This window comes from Oryx dammah, unplaced genomic scaffold (genome assembly GCF_014754425.2).
Source record: "Oryx dammah isolate SB20612 unplaced genomic scaffold, SCBI_Odam_1.1 HiC_scaffold_4, whole genome shotgun sequence".
Taxonomy (NCBI): Eukaryota; Metazoa; Chordata; class Mammalia; order Artiodactyla; family Bovidae; genus Oryx; species Oryx dammah.
Window position 1 is genome coordinate 26,293,550 of NW_024070188.1, and position 20,063 is coordinate 26,313,612.

Sequence of the window (20,063 nt, forward strand, 5' to 3'; positions counted from 1 at the left end):
TTAGAGTATGCCAAGTTCTACTCCTTTGTTCCTGAGATGATTCATATTACTCAGAGGTGAAAAGTGTACTAAAACAACACAAATGAGACTAGAGCCACAAGGTCAGCAAACGTGATGGCAGAAGTGACATGGACGCGTCACCAGCCTGATTGTTGATTGCTAACAGCCAGCCATGGGCCTTGAAATGTCATGATGCTTTTCAAGAGTTTTGAAAAGTCAAAGCGCTTTTCACGTTCTGGCTCATCTGAGATCGTTCTCTAGGTAATGATGTGTGACTTACGTGTTTTAAAGACAAGCAGAGGATGGGGGTCTGCTCACGGCCCCCAGTGGGTCCCCACCACACTAGATGGAATCCAGAGTCCTTAGTGTAGCCTGCAGCGCCCCACGGCGTCGGTCCTTATGGCCCATCTTATTCTTCTTTATGGCCCTTGTCTCTGTCTGACATATAAAGGTCACTGGTTTATTTTATGTCCTTCCCAAGCTAACCCGCAAGCCCCCTGAGAGTAGGAGATTGCATTCACTATGGTCTCCCCAGCACTACAGACCGTGCCAGGTACATGGGAGACTCCAGAAGAGAGAGAACAAAACTAGGCCAGCAAGGGTGGGGTCTTTGGCTGTCTTGCAGATAAACTTTGATAACTGAATAAATCCACAGCTCTCTCCTTTCTCTTACTTAAAGCATGGATGGTTATTAACCATATTCTGAAGACTAGTGAGGTTGAATGATTGCTATCCAGTCACCTGCTTCCATTCCAGTCTATTGAAAGACTGATGTTTTACTTTCTTTTGCTGTGATCGCTCCAAGGCCTCTGGCTACCTTGCCTCTCTGTGGGTCTAACCTCCCAGCTGTAGCCCTAGGCCCATCAGAGAGCCAAATCCAGGATTCCTGCCATCTCAGACAGCTTTACTCTGACCCACAGGTTTCTGAACACACTTCATTTGGGACTAAAAAGCTGGGTTTTCCAGGTGTTTTTGTTTCCTTAGCATGTGACAGATGCTTTTCTTCTGTGGTCGACAGTTGTTAAACCCTTCAGAGGGCGTCCAGATGGTGGTAGACAGTGATACTGGTCACTGAGGACAAGGCGAGGGCTCGCCAGAGAAGGGGGAGCTGGCTATAAGCCCTTTAAGGAGCCACGACTGTTCCACCAGGAAGGGAAGGCTGAACAGGTTAATCAGTGTCCAGTTACTCATTCATTCAGCACCTCCTTGAGCAGTGCCTTCTGTAGAGCTGGCACTGGGCTCAGTACTGCTCACCTGGTGGCCGTCCACAGAGACATGTACCAGCCCCCAAGGACAGTCTCTGTCCATGGAGAGAAAGGCAGTTTCTGACAACTCACGTGTTCACTGCACTTGAGTAGTAACGGCCACATTGAACCAGACACCCTGGCAGCACAGAGCTAGGGAACCTGCCCCCGTCTTTGTGCTCAGGCCAGGGCTCCCCAGCCAGAAACACTCAGGCCAAGAACACAGGAGGAGTGGGAGCCATGGGCAGGAGTGGGGTGGGACTTGCAGCAAAGAAAACAGCCTGACCCAAGGCCCTGCAGCAGGAAGGACAGTCAGAGGGGATCTGGGGGAGCAGAGGAGGGGAGGCCCAGGCTTTCAGGAGGCTGGGGAGTGGGGAGGAGGGGCCAGATTGTGGGGGGAGACAACTGGAAGGAATTGTGGGGGAAGGCCAGTGGCAGGGAGCCAATGGGGACTGGAGTGCAGGTAGTGAAGATGAAGAGGGACAGACACCTTCCCCAGTGTGAAGTCAACTCAGTATGGATGGTGATAAGGCAGCAGAGGCCAGAGATGACTCTGTGAAGATGGGTGAAGCTCCTTCTCTAAGTAGACGCCATGCTGGGCTCCCCAGGTGGCACTAGTGGTAAAGAACCCACCTGCCACGGCAGGAGATGCAGGTTCGATCCCTGCGTTGGGAAGACCCTCTGGAGAAGGGAATGGCTACCCAGTCCTCCATTCTTGCCAGGAGAATCCTTCATGGACAGAGGAGCCTGGTAGGCTACAGTCCGTGGGGTCTCAAAGAGTTGGACACAGCTGAGCAGCTAGACACACAGCACAAGCATCGAACAGGTACACTGAGAGTTTCTGGGACCCCCGTAGCCCATGGTATTGCTGACACACATCGTCATACCTGCATTGGCTGCTTGATTTCCTCCAGCGAGGTGCAGAGGAGAGGACATTATCTTGGTGTCTAATCCTGGTCCCAGAGGGGAATTCCAGGAAGAGTGAATCAGCTAGTTACATGGCAGCGCCACACTCGTTGTGACATAGGTCTCCTGACATTGTCCCCTTTTTTTTACAAATCCATCCAATTAGAACTTTGGTCTTGGCTTTATGCCTGCCATGATACCCATGAAAAAAATCTGAGAGGGCAGAACTCTATTTTGAAGGAAAGGCAGTGTTTAGACCCAGGAGGTCCTTCCTTCCAGGCTTCGGAGCTTTCCTAACTTTACCCGAGGAGCAACCCCATCCAACCCCAGCAGGGTTGTATCCACAGCAACCTGAGGGACCCCATTCTCATAGATGGGGTTTGCAGTGTGCAACCTCAGGGCCATTTTCAAAGACCCCTGCCCAAGCCCGGCATGAACTCTCCCTGCTGTGGAGCTGTGTCTGTACCCTGAGGAGGCAAGAGCCCAAAATGAGGAGAAATTGAAGTAACACGATGAGTAGAAGAGCGAGCATTGATTCATTCTTTTCCACTGAAACCTCACTTGATCACTAACAGTTTATCTCTGCTTTAATTTAACCTTCTGTCTTCCTTGAAACTGTGAGTTATCTTTAGAGAAGTCAAGAGCAGCTGCTATTTTGAGACCAAAACAAAGACAAAGGCATTCTTCATTTTTTCCCCTCCAACACATATTATACGTAAATACGTTGCTTATCTTAGAAAGAGTATGCAAAATAAATGTATGTAAGTAAGCTCTTACTAGTAAGTCAGAGCACATACCTACAAAAGGTGTCTTATCAGAGATCTATTACAGGCTTTGTTTCAGCTTCTCTTTTGAAGGTTTATATAATTCTTGTTGTAGATGATATAATGAGAAAACAATAAAGCAGATTACCGCAACTGGCTGATAGATTGACATTTGCTTTTTAAAAAAATCTGAAATTATGAAATCTTCTCTCAGAAAATCCAAAATGACTTTATCCCAATTTTAACTAGTTTACTTTCAGCAACACTCACATCTTGAGCAACATGGAATGATTCCAAGAAGCAAAGAAAGGCTTCTTTTGCTCGTCATTTTATTTACAGGATTTGTGTCTGCACAGTGGAGAAAAATGTTCTATTTGCTTCAGAGACGGACATAGATTTCCAAGCCATTTGGCTCGAGAGCTGGTTTAAATAGGAATGAATTTAATATACCTTTAATTCTCTGAAATAAGAGAACTCCAGCTGAGGTTTGGTCCTGGGCAAAGTCAGCTCTCGACACTGAAGAGAATCTATCACATTAATCCCAGAGGCTCGGAGTCCAAAGCTGCGTGAACAGAATGCTGGAGGATAGGAAGTGTGAGAAGAATGCTTTGAAAGAAACTTTAAAAACAGAATGACTGTTCAGAGAATACCAGACCTTGTGTGGAATCATGCAGCACTTAAGCAAAGATATAAGTAATTATGCTTGAGAAACATAGCTAATTAAAAATAACTTGATGTATAAAGGGAAGAAAAACTAGAGAATCATTTCTCTGCTCCAGTGTTAATATGAGATGCCACAGAATGAAATAGTAGGATTTTTTTTTAATTTCATTTCACACAGGCATAGAAGAGATGGAGAGGAAAATTATATTGCCCGAAAATGCCAGGGTAGATTTGCTGAAGATGTTATCATGTACTGTATTTAAAACAAAAAATCTAATTGCTGTAATTTATCATACCTCTGGTTATTAAAACCATGCTAATTCAAAGATTTTAATCATTTGCCAGTTTTACACATAATGGCTTTTCCTAGAAGATACTATGAAAATTTCTGATTTTGTCAGCCTTTGTGTGATTTTTTTAGGCATTCCTAAGTAAAATTAACATGCTTTAAATATATAATTGTGTTTACATCAGTAATAAAAATTCCTTGTGTTTCCCTTTTAGTCTGTTCAATGAAATATCTGAAACTGCTTTATAATTGCTGAGCCTAATGTGTAAGAGCACAGGCTGCTGAATCTATTTTAATTCCCCGTATACACATCTAGCTTTGTAAGGAGCAGGGTGGACCCCACCCTTCCTTTTTGATTGGAGAAAGGATTCTTTTAACAGGATACTTTTGGCAAGAAAAGATTTGGCACAAAATTCGTTTCTTGGTCTTGAGAAATCAGACTCATAAGATAGTCACTGAGATAAAACCACTCTGTAAAAATTTTAGATAGTACCCTGTCTGGCTCATAGGAGAAAGACAGGGAGGTAAGCAAGGGATGGTACAGTGCAGAAGAAAAACATTCCCCAGAATTAAAGGTGGCTACTATTAGGGGAAAGGCTGGAAGGAAAAAGGAGAGTGTAGTGGGGAAGTTGCTGTTTTGCTAAGTTGTGTGTGATTCTTTTGCGACCCATGGACTGTAGCCCCTCCAGCCTCCTCTGTCCAGTGGGGTTTTCCCAGGCAAGAATACTGGAGTGGGTTGCCATTTCCTCCTCCGGGGGATCTTCCCGACCCAGGGATGGAACCGGCGCCTCTTGCATCTCCTGTGTTGGTAGGGTTCTTTACCACTAGCGCCACCGGGGAAGTCCCACATGATACATGGGCTACGGCAAATTGTCTCCACCCTTGGGAGATGCGTGGTGGTTTGATCTGGTTTTTATGTACCTCAGTAAGAGGAGACTATGGTCTTTTATACTAAAGCATTCTTGAGGGTAACATGATTTACAACATTATTTGAAAGTGAAAGAAAAAAATAGAAAAGTTTCCTAAATCATAAGTTAGCCCTACCTCCAGACCAAACCCATGACATTCAATCAGTTTGTAGAATCAAGTTCAAAAGCCAGGACGTGAAGGGGCTTTGAAGCCCAGATGGGACTTGGTTAGGGTTGCAGAGGCAGGAACAGACGCCATAGCTGCTCAGTCCTAGCCCGGGTCCAATTTCCCCTCCTCCATGTCCTCCTCTCTGAACCTGACCCCATGAACACATTTCCACCTGCCGTTCTTTCCCCAGCCCCGCGCCCAGAGCCATGATCTCTGCCTGAGGAGTAACCAGGTATTCTTCCCGCAGGTGCCAAGTTCCCCATTAAGTGGACGGCCCCCGAAGCAGCCCTGTACGGGAGGTTCACAATCAAGTCTGACGTGTGGTCTTTTGGAATCTTACTCACAGAGCTGGTCACCAAAGGAAGAGTTCCGTACCCAGGTAAGAGCCAGACACAGCAGAAACGGGCCTGAGTGGATGCTCTCCCAGCACTATTTGGGGAGTCCTCTTCCTGGTTGTCTTCTCAGCCCCATTTTCAGCTTTCTGCCAAGCGTGGGAATTTGAAGAACACGGACAGGTATTTAGCCAGGGAAAAGCAGAAGTGGGAGCCCCCATGGTGTATAGACAAGCAACCATCATGAATTGTGTGCCAGGATTAATGCAGTTAGCAGCTGGTGAATGCTCCAGTCCACCTCAGCCCATGGGTTCTCTCCTCTCCCCTCTCAGGAGGAGTGTGTGTCCCTGGCTCCCAAGATAGAAATGTCACTGGCAGAACTGTACAGATGGACTTTGTAGACCCTTCTAGGAAGGAGAGGGAGAAAAGCCCCCACTGCTTTTTGGTTATGCCATAGCACTGGCCCACGGCGTGAACCTGGCGAGAAGATGCCAGTACCTGCCCTCTCTGCAGCCCCTGCTCCAGGTGGCTGGAGAGAGCAGAGGCATGAGGAAATGCCATGCAGAAGCCATTCACTACACATGTCTTGGGTTTCTTGGGGGTTGGAGGGTTGTTTTAGTGGGGGGAGAGGGTTGACTGCTCTGCACAGCTTATAGGAGGATCTCAGTTCCTACACTAGGGATTGAACCTGATACCCACACCCCCCAAAGTGAGAGCCTGGAATCCTAACCACTAGGCCACCAGGGAACACCTTCACTGCATGTTTCTGAATGATTGAAATATGCTTTGCAAAAGCAAGTATGCATACATGCTAAATTGCTTCAGTCGGGTCCAACTTTTTGCGACCCCATGGACTGTAACCTGCCAGGCTCCTCTGTCCATGGGATTCTCCAGGCAAGAATACTGGAGTGGGTTTGCTGTGCACTCCTCCAGGGGATCTTCCTGACCCAGGGATCAAACCCCTGTCTGTTATGTCTCCTGCATTGGCAAGCAGGTTCTGTACCACTAGCACCTCCTGAAAGTGAAAGTGTTAGTCATTCAGTCCTGTCTGACTCTGCGACCTTCTGGACTCTACTGTCCATGGAATTCTCCAAGAGTGGGTTGCCATTTCCTTCTCCAGGGGATCTTCCCAACCCAGGGATTGAATCCAGGTCCCCTGCATTGTAGGCAGATTCTTTACCATCTGAGCCACTGGGGAAGCCCCAAAGCAAGTCTAGTGTAAAGAAATTGGAGATTCTTAAGCCCTGGAGTTTTTCTGGTTATCAGAGTCATGCTCTCCAAAGAAACCAAGGGTTTAGGTGATTCAGGCTTAAATTCATTAATTTAGACAGATACTGATGTAAAGGACACTTGTGCCGTTTCACCTCCACGCTTTAATGGTTATAGCACAGGGACGATCTGCTTTCTGAAATGTTAAGGACATATTTTTCTGTTACTGTTGAGTGAAGAAAGAACATAGCTCCCCATCATGCCCTGCCTAAGAGAGGAGCTTTTAAAAATTAAATAATAATAATAATAATAAACACAGTGATAGAAACGATAGCGGAGATTACTGAGGAATTGAGAGCTCTTGCAAATCCTGGGTTTGTAATATCTTTGCAGTCAGAGGAGCCGGTGAGGGCAGATTAATTTGTAATCCCTTTGTTCTTTTTTCATGATTGTTTCTGGTCACTTCGGAGAATGCAGAGAAGTAAAGAAGATCTCTTTCTGGGTTGGTCGTAAGCCTCAAGACTCCTCTAACAGAGCCGGGTTGGCACAGAGGCAAAATTTGACAAATTCTCTCTCTCTGAAACGCCAGCACTGGGTGGTTAGAGATGTGGGCGGAAGTCAGTTTTATTGATGCTGCTGCAGAGGCTGCTGCTCCCTGTGTGCTCAAGTGGGCAGCCGCTCTGGGAGTAGCCAACCAGAAGAAAGGGCTGCCCTGGAGGGGCCTGGAACCCAGCACAGGCATTTCTGAGTCGCTTCTCAAGGGGGAAGATTTTTTCAGTGCTCGGGATTTTGAAGATGTGAAGGCGCCTCTTTTTTCATTGTCTGAATTTTGAATGAATTTCTTCCTGAGCCCCCCAGGTTTAGCCACCCGATGTGTTGTGTGTGTGGGGGGTTAATGTCCTGCATTTCTGTGAAACCTTTACTTCCAGGACGACAAAGCCGCTTTTTGTTTCTCGGGGTCACACACAGGAGCCGAGACAAAGGGGTGGGGGCAGGGGCCTGGGATGAGGAAGGCAGGTGTGCGTTTCTGAAGGAGAGTCTTTTGTCCAGTTTGGTTTAGGCATAAAGAAAGCAGTCTCCTTTTACAACTGAGGCAGGATTTTCATTCATTCAGCTTAGCATCGGTCAGTGTGATTGTGCCTGGCGTGATTTTGCACTACCTGGGAAGCAAGTACTGTGAATAAGACATTCATACTCTCAGCAAACATTGATGAGAACAGGCCTGAAGGAGGACACTGTTTTAGTTCCTGGGGGATAGAACAGTGAGCAGAGAAATAAATTCAGTCCCTGTACTCATAGAGCTTACAGTCAGATGGATGAAATAGAAAGCAGCCCTTTTTTATTACTTCTGTATAATTAGAGGAAATCATCTTTGGGGGATGCCATACTTGAACTCACTCACTGTGGGCCCCCAGTCTTAATCCTGATAACGAGGCAAGGGCCCCGGATTCTGCACACAGCAGGTCCAGAGAAGGACTTTTCACTCAGAATCCTGTGAGGATGGCCAAGGAGTTTGACAAGAGAATTCAGTCCACTTTATCATGCCTAGTTATACACTCTGAGCAACTCTGATGTGCTAGGGACTTTGACAGCTGCCCAGATTCTGTGAGGGTGGCCGAGCAAAGGGGCCGTGTCTGGGAAGCTTTACGGAGAAGGTACATAGGCTTTCCACTTCACATTAAGGAACAATGATCCCAGACAAGGATGGATGTGTGGGAAGGCGCCAAGGGTGGAGGCCGCTAGGATATGATCCTGTGGAGAAGGCTGTGAGGCTACCTGGCCAGACCCCGTGAAGAGGGCCTGGTGCAGCCACAGGAAGGCCTGGCCCGTCTGTAGCCAGGCCCTGGAGCTGTGACAGCGGGGAGTGACAGGGGCCCCAGAAAGTTGTTCCCAAACCTATCGCTCGCCATGGATGCTGCTTGGTTTTGTTCTCAGTGTAACTGTAATCATATTTAATTGTGCCTCGAATCTCACAGTACACTCTTCTTGAGGGAGAGGCTTTTACAGAAGGATTCCAATTACAGGATGATTACCTTAACGAAGGAGAACAATTCCTAAGGAACAGACAGTTTCTTTCAGCCTCGTCCAGTGGCACCGGAGAAGGAAGGCCCTTCCTGTCCTCATTCTCACTCTCTCTTGGAGCGGCCAGGTCGGCAGTGTGTGCCGAGGGGCTGCGTCTCCACTGACCAGAGTCCTTGTGGCTGGGAGTAGCGCCCAGGACAGACCCCCAGGCCTGTCCACTGTGATCCCTATCCTAACCTCTCAGCAGTTATTTCTCAGTTGGCTAGAGTGTATTTTGAAGTAATTCTTGTTTCAAGAGCAGTAGGCAATGATACATTTTTCTTTCATACCTGAGAATGGCCTTCTATCATCTTTACGCACAGGAAAGGTACTTTGGCTGGTGGTAAGGATGAGGGTCAAGGGAGAGATGAAAGTGACTTCTAAATGGATTTTATGAAAGCTTTCCAGGCAGTTTTGCCCAGTGTGAAAGGAGGTCCAGAAAAAGAATCAGAGAAGGAACTTGGAATAGTATTTGGAAGGTGTAACTGAATGAAGGGCTCAAGGAAGGAGGCAAAAATAAAACATTGGGTTGGTTGGTCAGTTAGCAAGTTTTACAAAATGGATGATTTGAAAGGAAGGAAAGAAGAAGACTCTCAAATGGAGTGAGAGTCTGGGAGCCAAATTAAAAATACTGAAATGTGATTCTGAGATTAATAGGGAGGTATGGAGAGGAGTCCCATCACCCTACCAGACAAAGAAGGTTGCTTCCAAGATGTGTAACAAAGATGCTGTGACGAATAGCTCTGTTTTCCAGATTCCTATCACCTGACCTGAGTGCCTCCTCAGCCTAGCTGTACAGCTTGCTTTACTATAAGCCAAGGCTCAGAACCATTCTTTGCATCAAGATTACACTTGATTTTGTGCCGATGAATTGTTACATATGAGAATTGAAAGTACTTAAAACTGTTTTCTAGGATTGATGCATAAAGTCTGAGCAATGCATTTTAACCTATTTTTTTCTCCTCCAAATCCTTCTTTTCTTCTTTGTTTCCACTGCCACTGCCCCACGGCAGGCTGTCATCCTCTGCTGCAGGAACCCCTTCATGGAACTTCCTGCTTCCTGTCGCCCCCACCACCCCCACCATCTATCATTGTCACTATCAGAGTTATCCTAGAAACAGATCCGCTTATCCTACCTCTGCTAGTTAAAAAGTCCATGGCTTCCCCTTGCCTTCCAGATAAACTCCAGAAGCCTTCGTCTGGTGTAGTCCTTCTTAACTCTTTCCTTCAATCATTCAACATATATTTATTGAGTACCTGCTCTATGCCAGGTACTGTTTAGGTCCCCAGGAGTGTCGCAGTGAACCAATAAACAAAAGCTGTCCTCCCAAACTTTTCACTCCTCAGAGGAGACAGACAATGAACAAAGACAAATAAGCAAAATACATTCCGCATTGGCTGGTGGTAATGGGTAGGGAGGAGAATAAAATGGGGAAGGGCAGAGAGGGTGGCAGGGGAGGATGTCACCAGGAAGGTGACATCTGAGGAAGCAGGCTCAGGTTAACTGGGGGAGGAGCCCCCCTTCAGAGGGATCCAGAGCACAGAGGCTCTGAAGAAGCAGTGTGGGTGGAGCAGGCGGCCCCAGAGGCCCCAGACAGATCAGTGGGGCCTTCTGAGGCCATGGTTAGGGCATTTGCACTCAGCGAGATGAGGACTGACTGAGGGGCTTCGACCAGGTGACATCATCAGACGCGATTTCTCTTGTGCTGCTCCTGATTCTCATCACCAAGAGACTTCTCTCAAACGTGCAAGTCTGTCTGCTCAGCTCCACTCTCTGCCTCAGAATCCATCCAACCCTAACCCCAAAGTCCCCTCCTTTGTGTCACCTTCTCCGTGTCTCTTGCTGGGTCACTCCTCCTGCTCACTCCCATGCCACTGGGTACCTCTCTGGTGAAGCCCTTGTCTGTGTGTTTCTGTTTCCCAGTAGCTCTGAACCCTGAGATAGGGGCTCCTTTAGTAGACTCTCAGTAAGTCTTAAGCAATTGGACGGAAGAATGGGTGGAGGGATAGAGGGCTGGATGGATGGATGGGTGGGTGGGTAGAGGGAAAAAAATGATTAGCCCAAGAGACTTTTAAAATAAGTCTTTGCCCATAGCCTGCAAAACCTTTCAACTCTTATTTCATCATCTCCAAACATAAATAAGGCGTGTTTTTCCCAGCTGCAGAGTAGCCTCTGTCCTCAAAGTTGTTCTGGGAAATTGACCTCGTGGTCAGTTCAAACACCATGTCCCAGCACCATTCTAGGAGGAATGTCCTGGCCGTTCTGGGCCCTGGCTCTCCACTGAACACCTGCTTTGGGAATTTGGCAGGATCTGGCAAAGCAGGAACATTCTCTTAAGCATATCACATTTATTCATGCATTTGCAGTGCTTTCAACTCTTTTAACAACTGACAGCTGCCTGACTTTCGTGAATGCATCTAGTCATTTGATAATGAAGAGGAAGATAAATTAGTGAATGTATAGCACTTTCCTTGAAGAATTGCAAGTTTTCAGTTTCATCGACCCTCTGCCCCACTCATATGCCTTCCGACAGAGCCTGAGCTGTAGGCCTAAATTCCTTTGTGTTCAGCAGCCCATCATTTTCACCCTTACCCCACTGGGCCCAGCCTGATACCGGGGGCAGGTTTCTCCAGGGGGAGGAAGAGGTCAGGACTCTCCATCCAAGAGAAAGGGAATTGGGATGAAACTTCAAATCTCAGCCAAGGGTGCTTAGTCTCCTGCCTTCCGAGCTCCCATCCACGGTCCTCAGGCTTTTCTCTTTTGGTTCCTGTTGTTCTCTCCAGAGGAGTCCTGCCTGGAATGCCCAAGAGTCTTGTTACCTCCCCCGACAAGGTTTCTCTTGGCCCACGTGGCTGGTGGAGGAGAGAGCAGACAGAGAGGGGCTCCCTGCTGCCCCGTCCTACCCTCTGCTGCTCTTCTGTACCCCTGTGTATTTCCGTGGCCTGCCCGGTGGGCACCCTCACCCTCTCTGTCACTTTTTCACTGTTACTGGGACAAAGGAGCTGTTCATGATACTATATTATCAACTTTAACTTTTGCGTGTTATGGCACCTGAGTAGCTGTCATTTCTGTGTTTATTAATAGAGTGGGCTTCATCAAAACAGGTGTCCTAAGCTTATCTGGTTAAGATGCAGAAAGAGAAACAAGAGTCATCGTTGTGCTGCCTCAAGGTCACTCCTTTATTTTCAGCTCTCCTCTTTGAGCAACATCTATCTGCCCAGAGTCTGTACTTTGATCTCACAACCAAAACCGAACTTGAAGTGCTCCAGTTGTAGCCCAGTAAGATAACTGGAGCGCATGGGCATCTGATAGCATGCACTCGTGCTGAGCAAGCACCATTAACGGCACCCTCCTTCCTTCCGCCCTCCCTGCACTCCCAGCACCGCTCAGCAGACAAGTAAACAGAAGGGCTTTTTATAGGGTTTGTGTAGAGAAGCCGGGGGAGCCTCTGACAAAAAGCCTGATGCACAATAGCGTCTAATTTCCTTTCAACAGGAAGCTCGGTTTGCAGAAGTAAGCTGCATATCTGAGAACCTGAGCGTCATTCCCATTGTCAAAGGGCCTAATTATTCACATGGCACAAAAATCCAGGCTCTTGCAACCCCTAGTCCAATCCAGATACAAACCTGGATGGTACACAGCAAAAATCCCCACTTGTACAGCCACAGCCCCTGGAAGATCCATATTAGGAAACTGAAATGGTGAGCTATCAAGCCCAATACCCTCCGTTCATAGAAGACACTTCAGAGAGCTGAAAGCACAGTGACTATGGAGATATTCCATTGACAAACAGAGAAACTGAGGCAGGGGAAGTCAATCACCTGCTGAGACACAGAGTTGAAAGAGTAAAGTGGCTCCGCAGTGAAAATGGTTTTCTTAACTGTGAAAGTCGCTCAGTCATGCAGTCCATGGAATTCTCCAGGCCAGAATACTGGAGTGGGTAGACTTTTACTTCTCCAGGGGATCTTCCCTGTAGATCAAAAAAAAAAAAAAAAGGCGAGGAGACACCACTGAGTTAATATCTAGCTCAAGGAAGAGGCATAGGAAAGTGTAAAATAAAAGGAGGGAGGAGAAAAAGGAGAGAAGGGACAGAAAATCCTCACACGTGAAAGCAGACACTGTTGGCAGCCATACGTAGTAAGGATTGGAAAGTGAGAGCTGGAAACTTGACCTTAATTCAGGAAGCCAGCAGCACGATTTGGAAGGATAATACGGTCATAATGGCAGGAAGTGAATTCAGTCCACTTGGCCAGAGAGTCTCAGCTGCAGGGTTTGGGGCAGACCCACTGGAAATGAGGCTACCAGTGACCACATTTGAGAGCCTGAAGTGCAGGGTGACAGGAGGCCCCCATGGAAGGTGCAGGAAGAGGTATCTGAAAGTAAACCCCAGCACAGCAGACTCCACAGGTGTTCTGTGAACTGAGTCCCACTGGGTTAGGTGCCCTGTGAGAGTGACCTGTGGAAATGGTCCATTGTCCTGGCTGACCCCAAGGAGAGCAGAAAGGTAAGGAACCACTGAGATGGGGGCAGAGGAGGACAGGCTGGAGTGAAACAGCCAGTGTGTCTGCTCCCTGCTCACCAAGCCCTGTGCCCCTTCTCTGATGTGGAGGTTGGGAACCAGGCCACATGCCCTGGGGAGCTTTGTTACCATAACATGGTTAGATGCCACAGGCTGGCATAGAGTGCCCTCCTGTTGAAAAACACTCTCTATTGTAGCTTCCACTAAGAACTGTTGGTGACAAAGTTTTCCTAAAACATACAACCATGTTTTAAAGTTTCTGCCTCTTCAGTTTCTCCCTAAGAAGGAAAAAAATAGGCAGAACATTCCCAGGCGGCCTCCTCCCGACTCCCACCCCCACCCCATCCCCCCCCCACCACTTCCTCAGTTGGAAGTAAGATACAGATTCTTCCCCTTCCCCATGTCCCTCAGGATTCCGCTGGCCTCCCTGAACTCAATGTGGTGTGTGTTCCCTTCCCAGTCCCTGGCCCCCCCTTCCCTGATGGCTCAGATGGTAAAGAATCTGCCTGTAATCCAGGAGACCTGGGTTCGATCCCTGGGTCGGGAAGATCCCCTGGAGAAGGGACTGGCTACCCACTCCAGTATTCTTGCCTGGAGAATTCCATGGACAGAGGAGCCTGGCAGGCTGCAGACCATGGGGTCGCAGAGTCGGACATGACTGAAGCGACTAACACTTTCACTTTTCACTTTCAAAGAGAGCTCATGAAATAGTAGTATGAAGAGGAAAATCCATTTTTAACTAAAAAGCAATTCTTAAATATGACTTTTCAAAGTTCTTATAGCCGAGAATACTCTTTTTTGAAAAAACATGAACACCGCCCACTTCCTTGGGCTGTTGTTTGTGAAGTGAAAAGTGACCCAAGCCTTGCTGAGCGAGCGTGTCTTGGTTGCGCAGTTCCCGCTGCCAGGGACCATCGTGAAGGAGCTGGGTCCACTTCTGCCCTATGGGTGCTTGGAAGAGAGCCGGTCCCATTCAGACTGTCATTGTCAGCCAAGTGCATTGTCCTACATCCCACTTTTCTGGCAAAACTGATGTTGGTATGTTTCTTGTTAGCCTGGTGCGTTGAATTGGTTTTGTATGCTCTTCATGTTGGGAGAACCTGGGGAGTGGCATGAGAGGGGGGAGAGGAGAAGCAAGAAGAGATGCGGGCAGAAAGGAGGTGGAGGGCATGGCCAGGAGCTGCCGGCGAGGCCAGCTGGTGCCCTATACCACGAGGGCCAAGGCCCAGCTCTGTCCCTCGTCCCAGCTGCCCTGGGGAGCAGGCTGCCTCCCTAGATGCTACATGTTGAGGGTCAAGCTGTGTCCCCGACTCAGGCAGAGCACTGGAAAAACAGGCTTGACCCAAGTGGCCAATTAAACTTTCCATTGGTGGAGACTGGATCAAGACTTAAAAAAAAAAAAAAATACATGAAATCTTTCCATTTGAGTAGTTTGTTTTTTAATGACATGAATCCTGTAATGACATAAGGGCTGCAGAGCAATAGGAGAATGATTAGCTAAGCTCTGTGGTGTGGTTTTGGATGATCCCAGTGCCAGAATGAAGCATTAGGAGGAGGCATTTGGGTTTGGGCGGGGGGCATAACCACCTCCAGCAGGGCCTGTCAGACCTTCTGAGGCTCAGACCGCCCACCTGTCTCTCCTCCAGTTCTCACAGACTCCTGGCAGGGCCAGGGACAAGGGCGACTTCTGCAGGTTCAGGCATGTGTCTTCTGAGATGTTATGAAACCAAGGACTGTACTGAAATACAAAGCACACACTTTGGAGGAGGCCAGTCCCGGTATGGCCTCATGCTCTCTTCCTAGCCTTTCTGGGCTCCTGGAATGTGGTGGCTGTTGTCCACTCCTGCCAGAGCTTCACAGCCAAAACTGGACAGGCTTCACAGTCAGACTTGGTTTTCTTTTTCGAAAGTCCATATAGTGCTTAGACCATAATTTGTATAACACCTTAGGAGGGTCTTGGGCTGCACTCTGTGTTTGGACACATCCTTAGTTCTTCAGCAGTATGTATAAATGAAGAAAAACAGTCGAGTGCCTCACACCAGGTCAGGTTTTAAGGCCAAATAAGGTGAGTTCAGATCAGTTTGCTGCGAGGGAAGTTCCCAGAACTTGTGCTTTGCGGAGCTTGTTGGATTGAGGGTTGTGGATGAGGAAATGCTGGTCTTGTCCCTTGCCGTGTTTCTCCAGAGCACTGCGGGACACTCCAGTGGCAACCTCAGCATCTCCCCTTGCTTCTAACTGCACCCCCCTGCCCCGCCTGACTTATCAGAGTGAGTTTTTCAGTGGTTGGAAGAGGATGTAAGGTAATTACAGAGCTGACCAGTCATCCAGCTGAAGAGAGCCCCTGTGAAGTCAGGCATGGCGTGGAGGAAGGGGACCCAGATTCAACTGCCGAGCCTCTCTCACTAAAGTAAGGGTCACTGCCAAAATGTGAGCAGAGTTATGTTAGAATAATTAAATTGAAGGCCTACTTCAACACAGCAGGAATAATACACAGATTTTATCACCTCAAGGAATTACAATGGCAGAGAATAAGAAAGCATCCTGAAAGGGTTTGGATAAGCATGTGACTGACAGGGCTGTGGTTGACAGTCACGGGAGCTGGAATCAGCCCAGCTCCAAAAACAACAACAAAGAGAACTGGCAACAGATCCCAGAATCTGAGCGATTCTGGGGGACAGGGGGACAGGGTTGTGACCTGGCCCCGCTTCTCTGGCGGGGTGGTTCTACTCAGCGGGTTGCTGTCTCCTCCAGAAGTTGCTACATGTACACACTATGTCCTGCTGATCGGAGCTCTGAGAACCAGGGGAAGAATTCTGGGTTTCTGAATGGCTGAAACTCGGGTTTTTGCTTTTATAAATTAACTGGGTCAGAAGTTGGAGAGGATTCCAGATTATAGGCTCAGGGCCAAGGAGCAGCCAAAACATACAAGGGCTTGCCAGGCGATGGCAGAACACGATACGGCAGAAAAGGGAATCAAACCAGAGAAGAGAGCCTGGCAGTGATTGAGAAAGGGGTCAGGGTATTCAGCTCCCCCATCCACCCCTTATGTGGTATTTCCTGTTCTGTTGAGAAGGCCAGTGTGCAGGAAGGCTGCACTCTCCTGAGGGCTGGCAGTCTCCCAGAACGTCTCCTGTGAGCTCCAGGCATCCCAAAGCCTCTGTATCAGGCAACTCCCCCAGAGGGTCACAGAGGTCTCCGTGATTGATGGCCTGTCCGAGGTCATCAGTAAACAGTGCCCTGCCTCCCTGTCAGAGTCATCTTAACCCAGGGCACCTGGGGGTCACTGGGCTGGACGGTGCCCAGACTGATGGCGTGATGGCGGATCTCGAATGGCTGAACACTGAGAGTTTGTCCAGGCGCGAGGACAGCCAGTTTATGAAGTACATCAACAGAGCTTATAGGTCCTGTGAACAAAGGACAGTTTAGTTTTCATTCCCTGGATTTGTTTTTATCTGCTTCATTCATGCTTTTGTCAGCGTAATTGATGTATAATTTACATACAATAGAATTCTACAGTTTTAAGAATTCAGTGAGTTTTGACAAATATAAACAGTCACACCTCCACACTCGGGATATAGAACATGGATTGGCAGCCTACAGCTTCTAGGCCAGATCTGGCTCCTGCCCTGTCTTTGTTTTCTATTTTCAGAGTTGTAGAAAAATAAATAAAATGAAGGATATGCGGCAGAGATAGAATGCAACCTAAAATCTTTACTGCCTGGCCTTTACAGGGAGGGTTTGCTGATACAGAACGTTTCCATCACCCTTGTGTTCCCTGCGGCCTCTTTGCAGGATTGCCCTCCCCGTCACCCCTGGCAACCACTGATCTGCTTTCTATCACTATAGTTTTTGCCTTTTCTAGAATTTCATATAAATGAAATCATGCAGTACGTTGCCTTTTGTGTCTGGCTTCTTTCACTTCTAATGCTTTTGAGATTCACCCTCCAGGGCTTCACGTGTGTCAGTAGGGGAGTCCTTTTTTATTTCTGAGTGGTGAGATAGCCCATTGAAGACAGGGTTCGCCTCTGGGTGAGGTGGGCGCACTCAACATGTTTTAACCACCTGTAGGCTCCAAGGAGAAGAAAGAGAAGACCCAGGGGCACCCACTCTCATGGCCCTTGTCTTTGCAGGCATGAACAACCGGGAGGTGCTGGAGCAGGTGGAGCGCGGCTACAGGATGCCCTGCCCACAGGACTGCCCCATCTCCCTCCACGAGCTCATGATACACTGCTGGAAAAAGGACCCCGAAGAGCGGCCCACTTTCGAGTACCTGCAGGGCTTCCTGGAAGACTACTTCACCGCAACAGAGCCTCAGTATCAACCCGGGGAAAACCTGTAAGACCTGGGTCTGCAGAGAGAGGCCTGGTCTCAGAGGTTTCCCGCCCCCCCTCCCCATTAGCTTTCAATTCCATAGCCAGCTGCTCCGAGCAGAGCAGCCAGAACCGTCCAGGATCAGATTGCATGTGACTCTGAAGCTGACGAACTTCCATGGCTCTCATTCATGACACTTGTCCCCAAATCCGAACCTCCTCTGTGAAGCATTCGAGACAGAACCTTGTTATTTCTCAGACTTTGGAAATGCATTGTATCGATGTTATGTAAAAGGCCAAACCTCTGTTCAGTGTAAATAGTTACTCCAGTGCCAACGATCCTAGTGCTTTCCTTTTTTTAAAATGCAAATTCTATGTGATTTTAACTCTGTCTTCACCTGATTCAACTAAAAAAAAGTATTATTTTCCAAAAGTGGCCTCTTTGTCTAAAACAATAAAATTTTTTTTCATGTTTTAACAAAATCCAATCAGGACAGGTGTTTGGTTTTTTTTCTTTTTTTATAAATATGAATATATATAATCTATATATCCCTGTGCATACACCATGTGGGTGCTAACATGGAGACCATGGCCAACATTGGCCACAAAGCTTCAGAACCCAGAATGAGGATTTGACTGGAAAATACATAAAAGCACTGGTGTTATTCTGAAAACCAGTGGCCTCGCTTTTTGGCTTTTGCAAAACATGTTTGTTTGTTTGTTTTTGGATTGTACTTTTTTGGTTCATGACTGTGCCTGTAGATGGCTGTTACTTTGACTCTTTTATCAGGGCCCAAGCTGAATTCACAATTTCTTCTTCCAGTATTTGCTTCAACTTACTATGATTTGTTCTTGAAACTTAAAAGTGAGCCTCTTTAAAGCAAGCAAGTGGCCAGTATCACCAGGGAAACTAGAGGATGGATACCACACAAACTTCTTGTATAAAAACATGAATGCTGAAATGTTTCCAACGTTTTTTATTTAATAAACCTTGTAACCACATTTAAATGGTCTAAAATCCATAGCATTGTAGTCATGGCAACATGCTAAATTTTCTCATACAACTAAACCTTACGGGAAGGTGAGGGAGGGGTTGTACATTTCCCATTGTAAAATAAGTGCTTGAATGTTCTGTACTGCTAATGAAATGACTTTCTCTATGTCCAGGAGTCCTCCAGTAAAATAACTATGCACTACTTTACATTTCATGAGGATGCACAAAAAAAAAAGTATTACGTTTTTAGTTGCTGTTTGTGCCAACCTTGAATTACAAATGTTTAACAACAACAAATCAAAAACCCTATTTCTATTTGAGTTTTTAATACTGAGTAGCAACTCTGAAGTCTTAATTCCTTTTTTGTTATTTCTTTGTGAGTTTACATTTTTAAATTGTTTAACTTTCTTAATTTAGTAATTAAAAAGAGAGCATTTTACATTTGAATTTTTTTTTTTATTTGTTTAAATCATGGAAGGTACTCTAGGAATGACATATGTGTTCCACACCAAGTGGTAAGGACTCACCTGGAAATTTAACCATTGTGCAATGATTTCCAAATGACAGAAACATTCAAAACAGCTGGAGTGAGGTTTTCTTCACCCAGAAAGACTAGACCATTGTCTAGTGAATTCAGAGGATCATTAAAGCAGGAGTAGACATGACAGTAACATTTTAATTTATCAGGCATTTTCTCGTAACCGGAATTTTCTGTGTCCCCATTGTAGAAGAGTCTTTCTCATCCTGGAGTCGGTGCCTGCTTCCCAGTGCCTCTCCACCTCTGTAATGAAGTTGCTAAGCAGGGAAACAGCCTGGTGTGGCAGATGGGGCAGTGGGTGGATAGGGCCAGCAGGCCAGGCCTGGCTCTGCCCTCATTCAGCTGCTTTCATTCAACAGTCACCTGAAGTCGCTCCCTTTCAGGTCCTGTCTGTAGAAATGAGGGAGTTGGATGAGATTTGCTATCATAGGTTCCTACATCTGAGATCCTGGGATTCTAAGATCACTGATGTCATGTGGAATTATACAAAGAGGACAGCTTTCTTGCTGATATAGCCTTTATATGTTTAGACAGTTTCCAACATTTTTTAAGTAAAGCAGGGATTTTTCTGACTAACCAAGTTTTTATGGCATTGGTTTGGTATTAATACAATTGCTAAATTGATAAAATTTAATAAAATTTTGTTGTTACATACAATTATTATCACAGTACTGGGCAGTTTTTTAAATACTGTTCTAGATGTGTTTAAAGATGTAACTGTGTTTTTCATCTTTACATCCCAATAGGTTGGATAATTTTCAGGTACTCTCTGGGGGATTTTTGTGTATGTTTCTGACTCAGCCATTCAAAAAATATCTGAAAAAGTCACAACAGCCTGTTTTAGACAGATTTTTAAAGGAAAACAGTCTCTTCAAAGTATAGCCTTTAATTCATCCATTGAGTTAATTGTGAGTTCTCTTACATGAAGCAAAACTCAAGACTTTGGCTAACTCGAGGACACACTTATGAAATGCATCTTGCTGGAACTGTTCTGAAACAGAGTAGGGTTGCAGAATAAAGGTAAAAGTAGCTGTGACTATGAAGAAATCAGAGACATTTCACGTGTTTTCTTCCAAGCAGCTTATGAGTTGTCAAGAGATCTCCCTGGTGCAGACTAGTCCAGACAAATCAGGACATCACTTCCAGGGAATCCCCA

The 20,063-nt window shown here is 46.7% G+C and overlaps 1 protein-coding gene across 4 annotated transcripts in view; it reads left to right on the forward strand.

Annotated features, from left to right (window-relative positions):
* The window catches only part of FYN (FYN proto-oncogene, Src family tyrosine kinase), a 219,229-nt gene extending 199,665 nt beyond the window's left edge, over window positions 1–19,564 (forward strand). For all 4 annotated transcript variants that reach the window (XM_040238472.1, XM_040238475.1, XM_040238474.1 and 1 more), the window contains 2 exons: window positions 5,191–5,322; window positions 17,196–19,564. In XM_040238472.1, coding sequence (XP_040094406.1) covers window positions 5,191–5,322; window positions 17,196–17,404 — 341 coding nt within the window. In that variant the 3' untranslated portion in view covers window positions 17,405–19,564. The remainder of the gene's footprint in view (window positions 1–5,190; window positions 5,323–17,195) is intronic.
* Window positions 19,565–20,063: the final 499 nt, after the last annotated feature.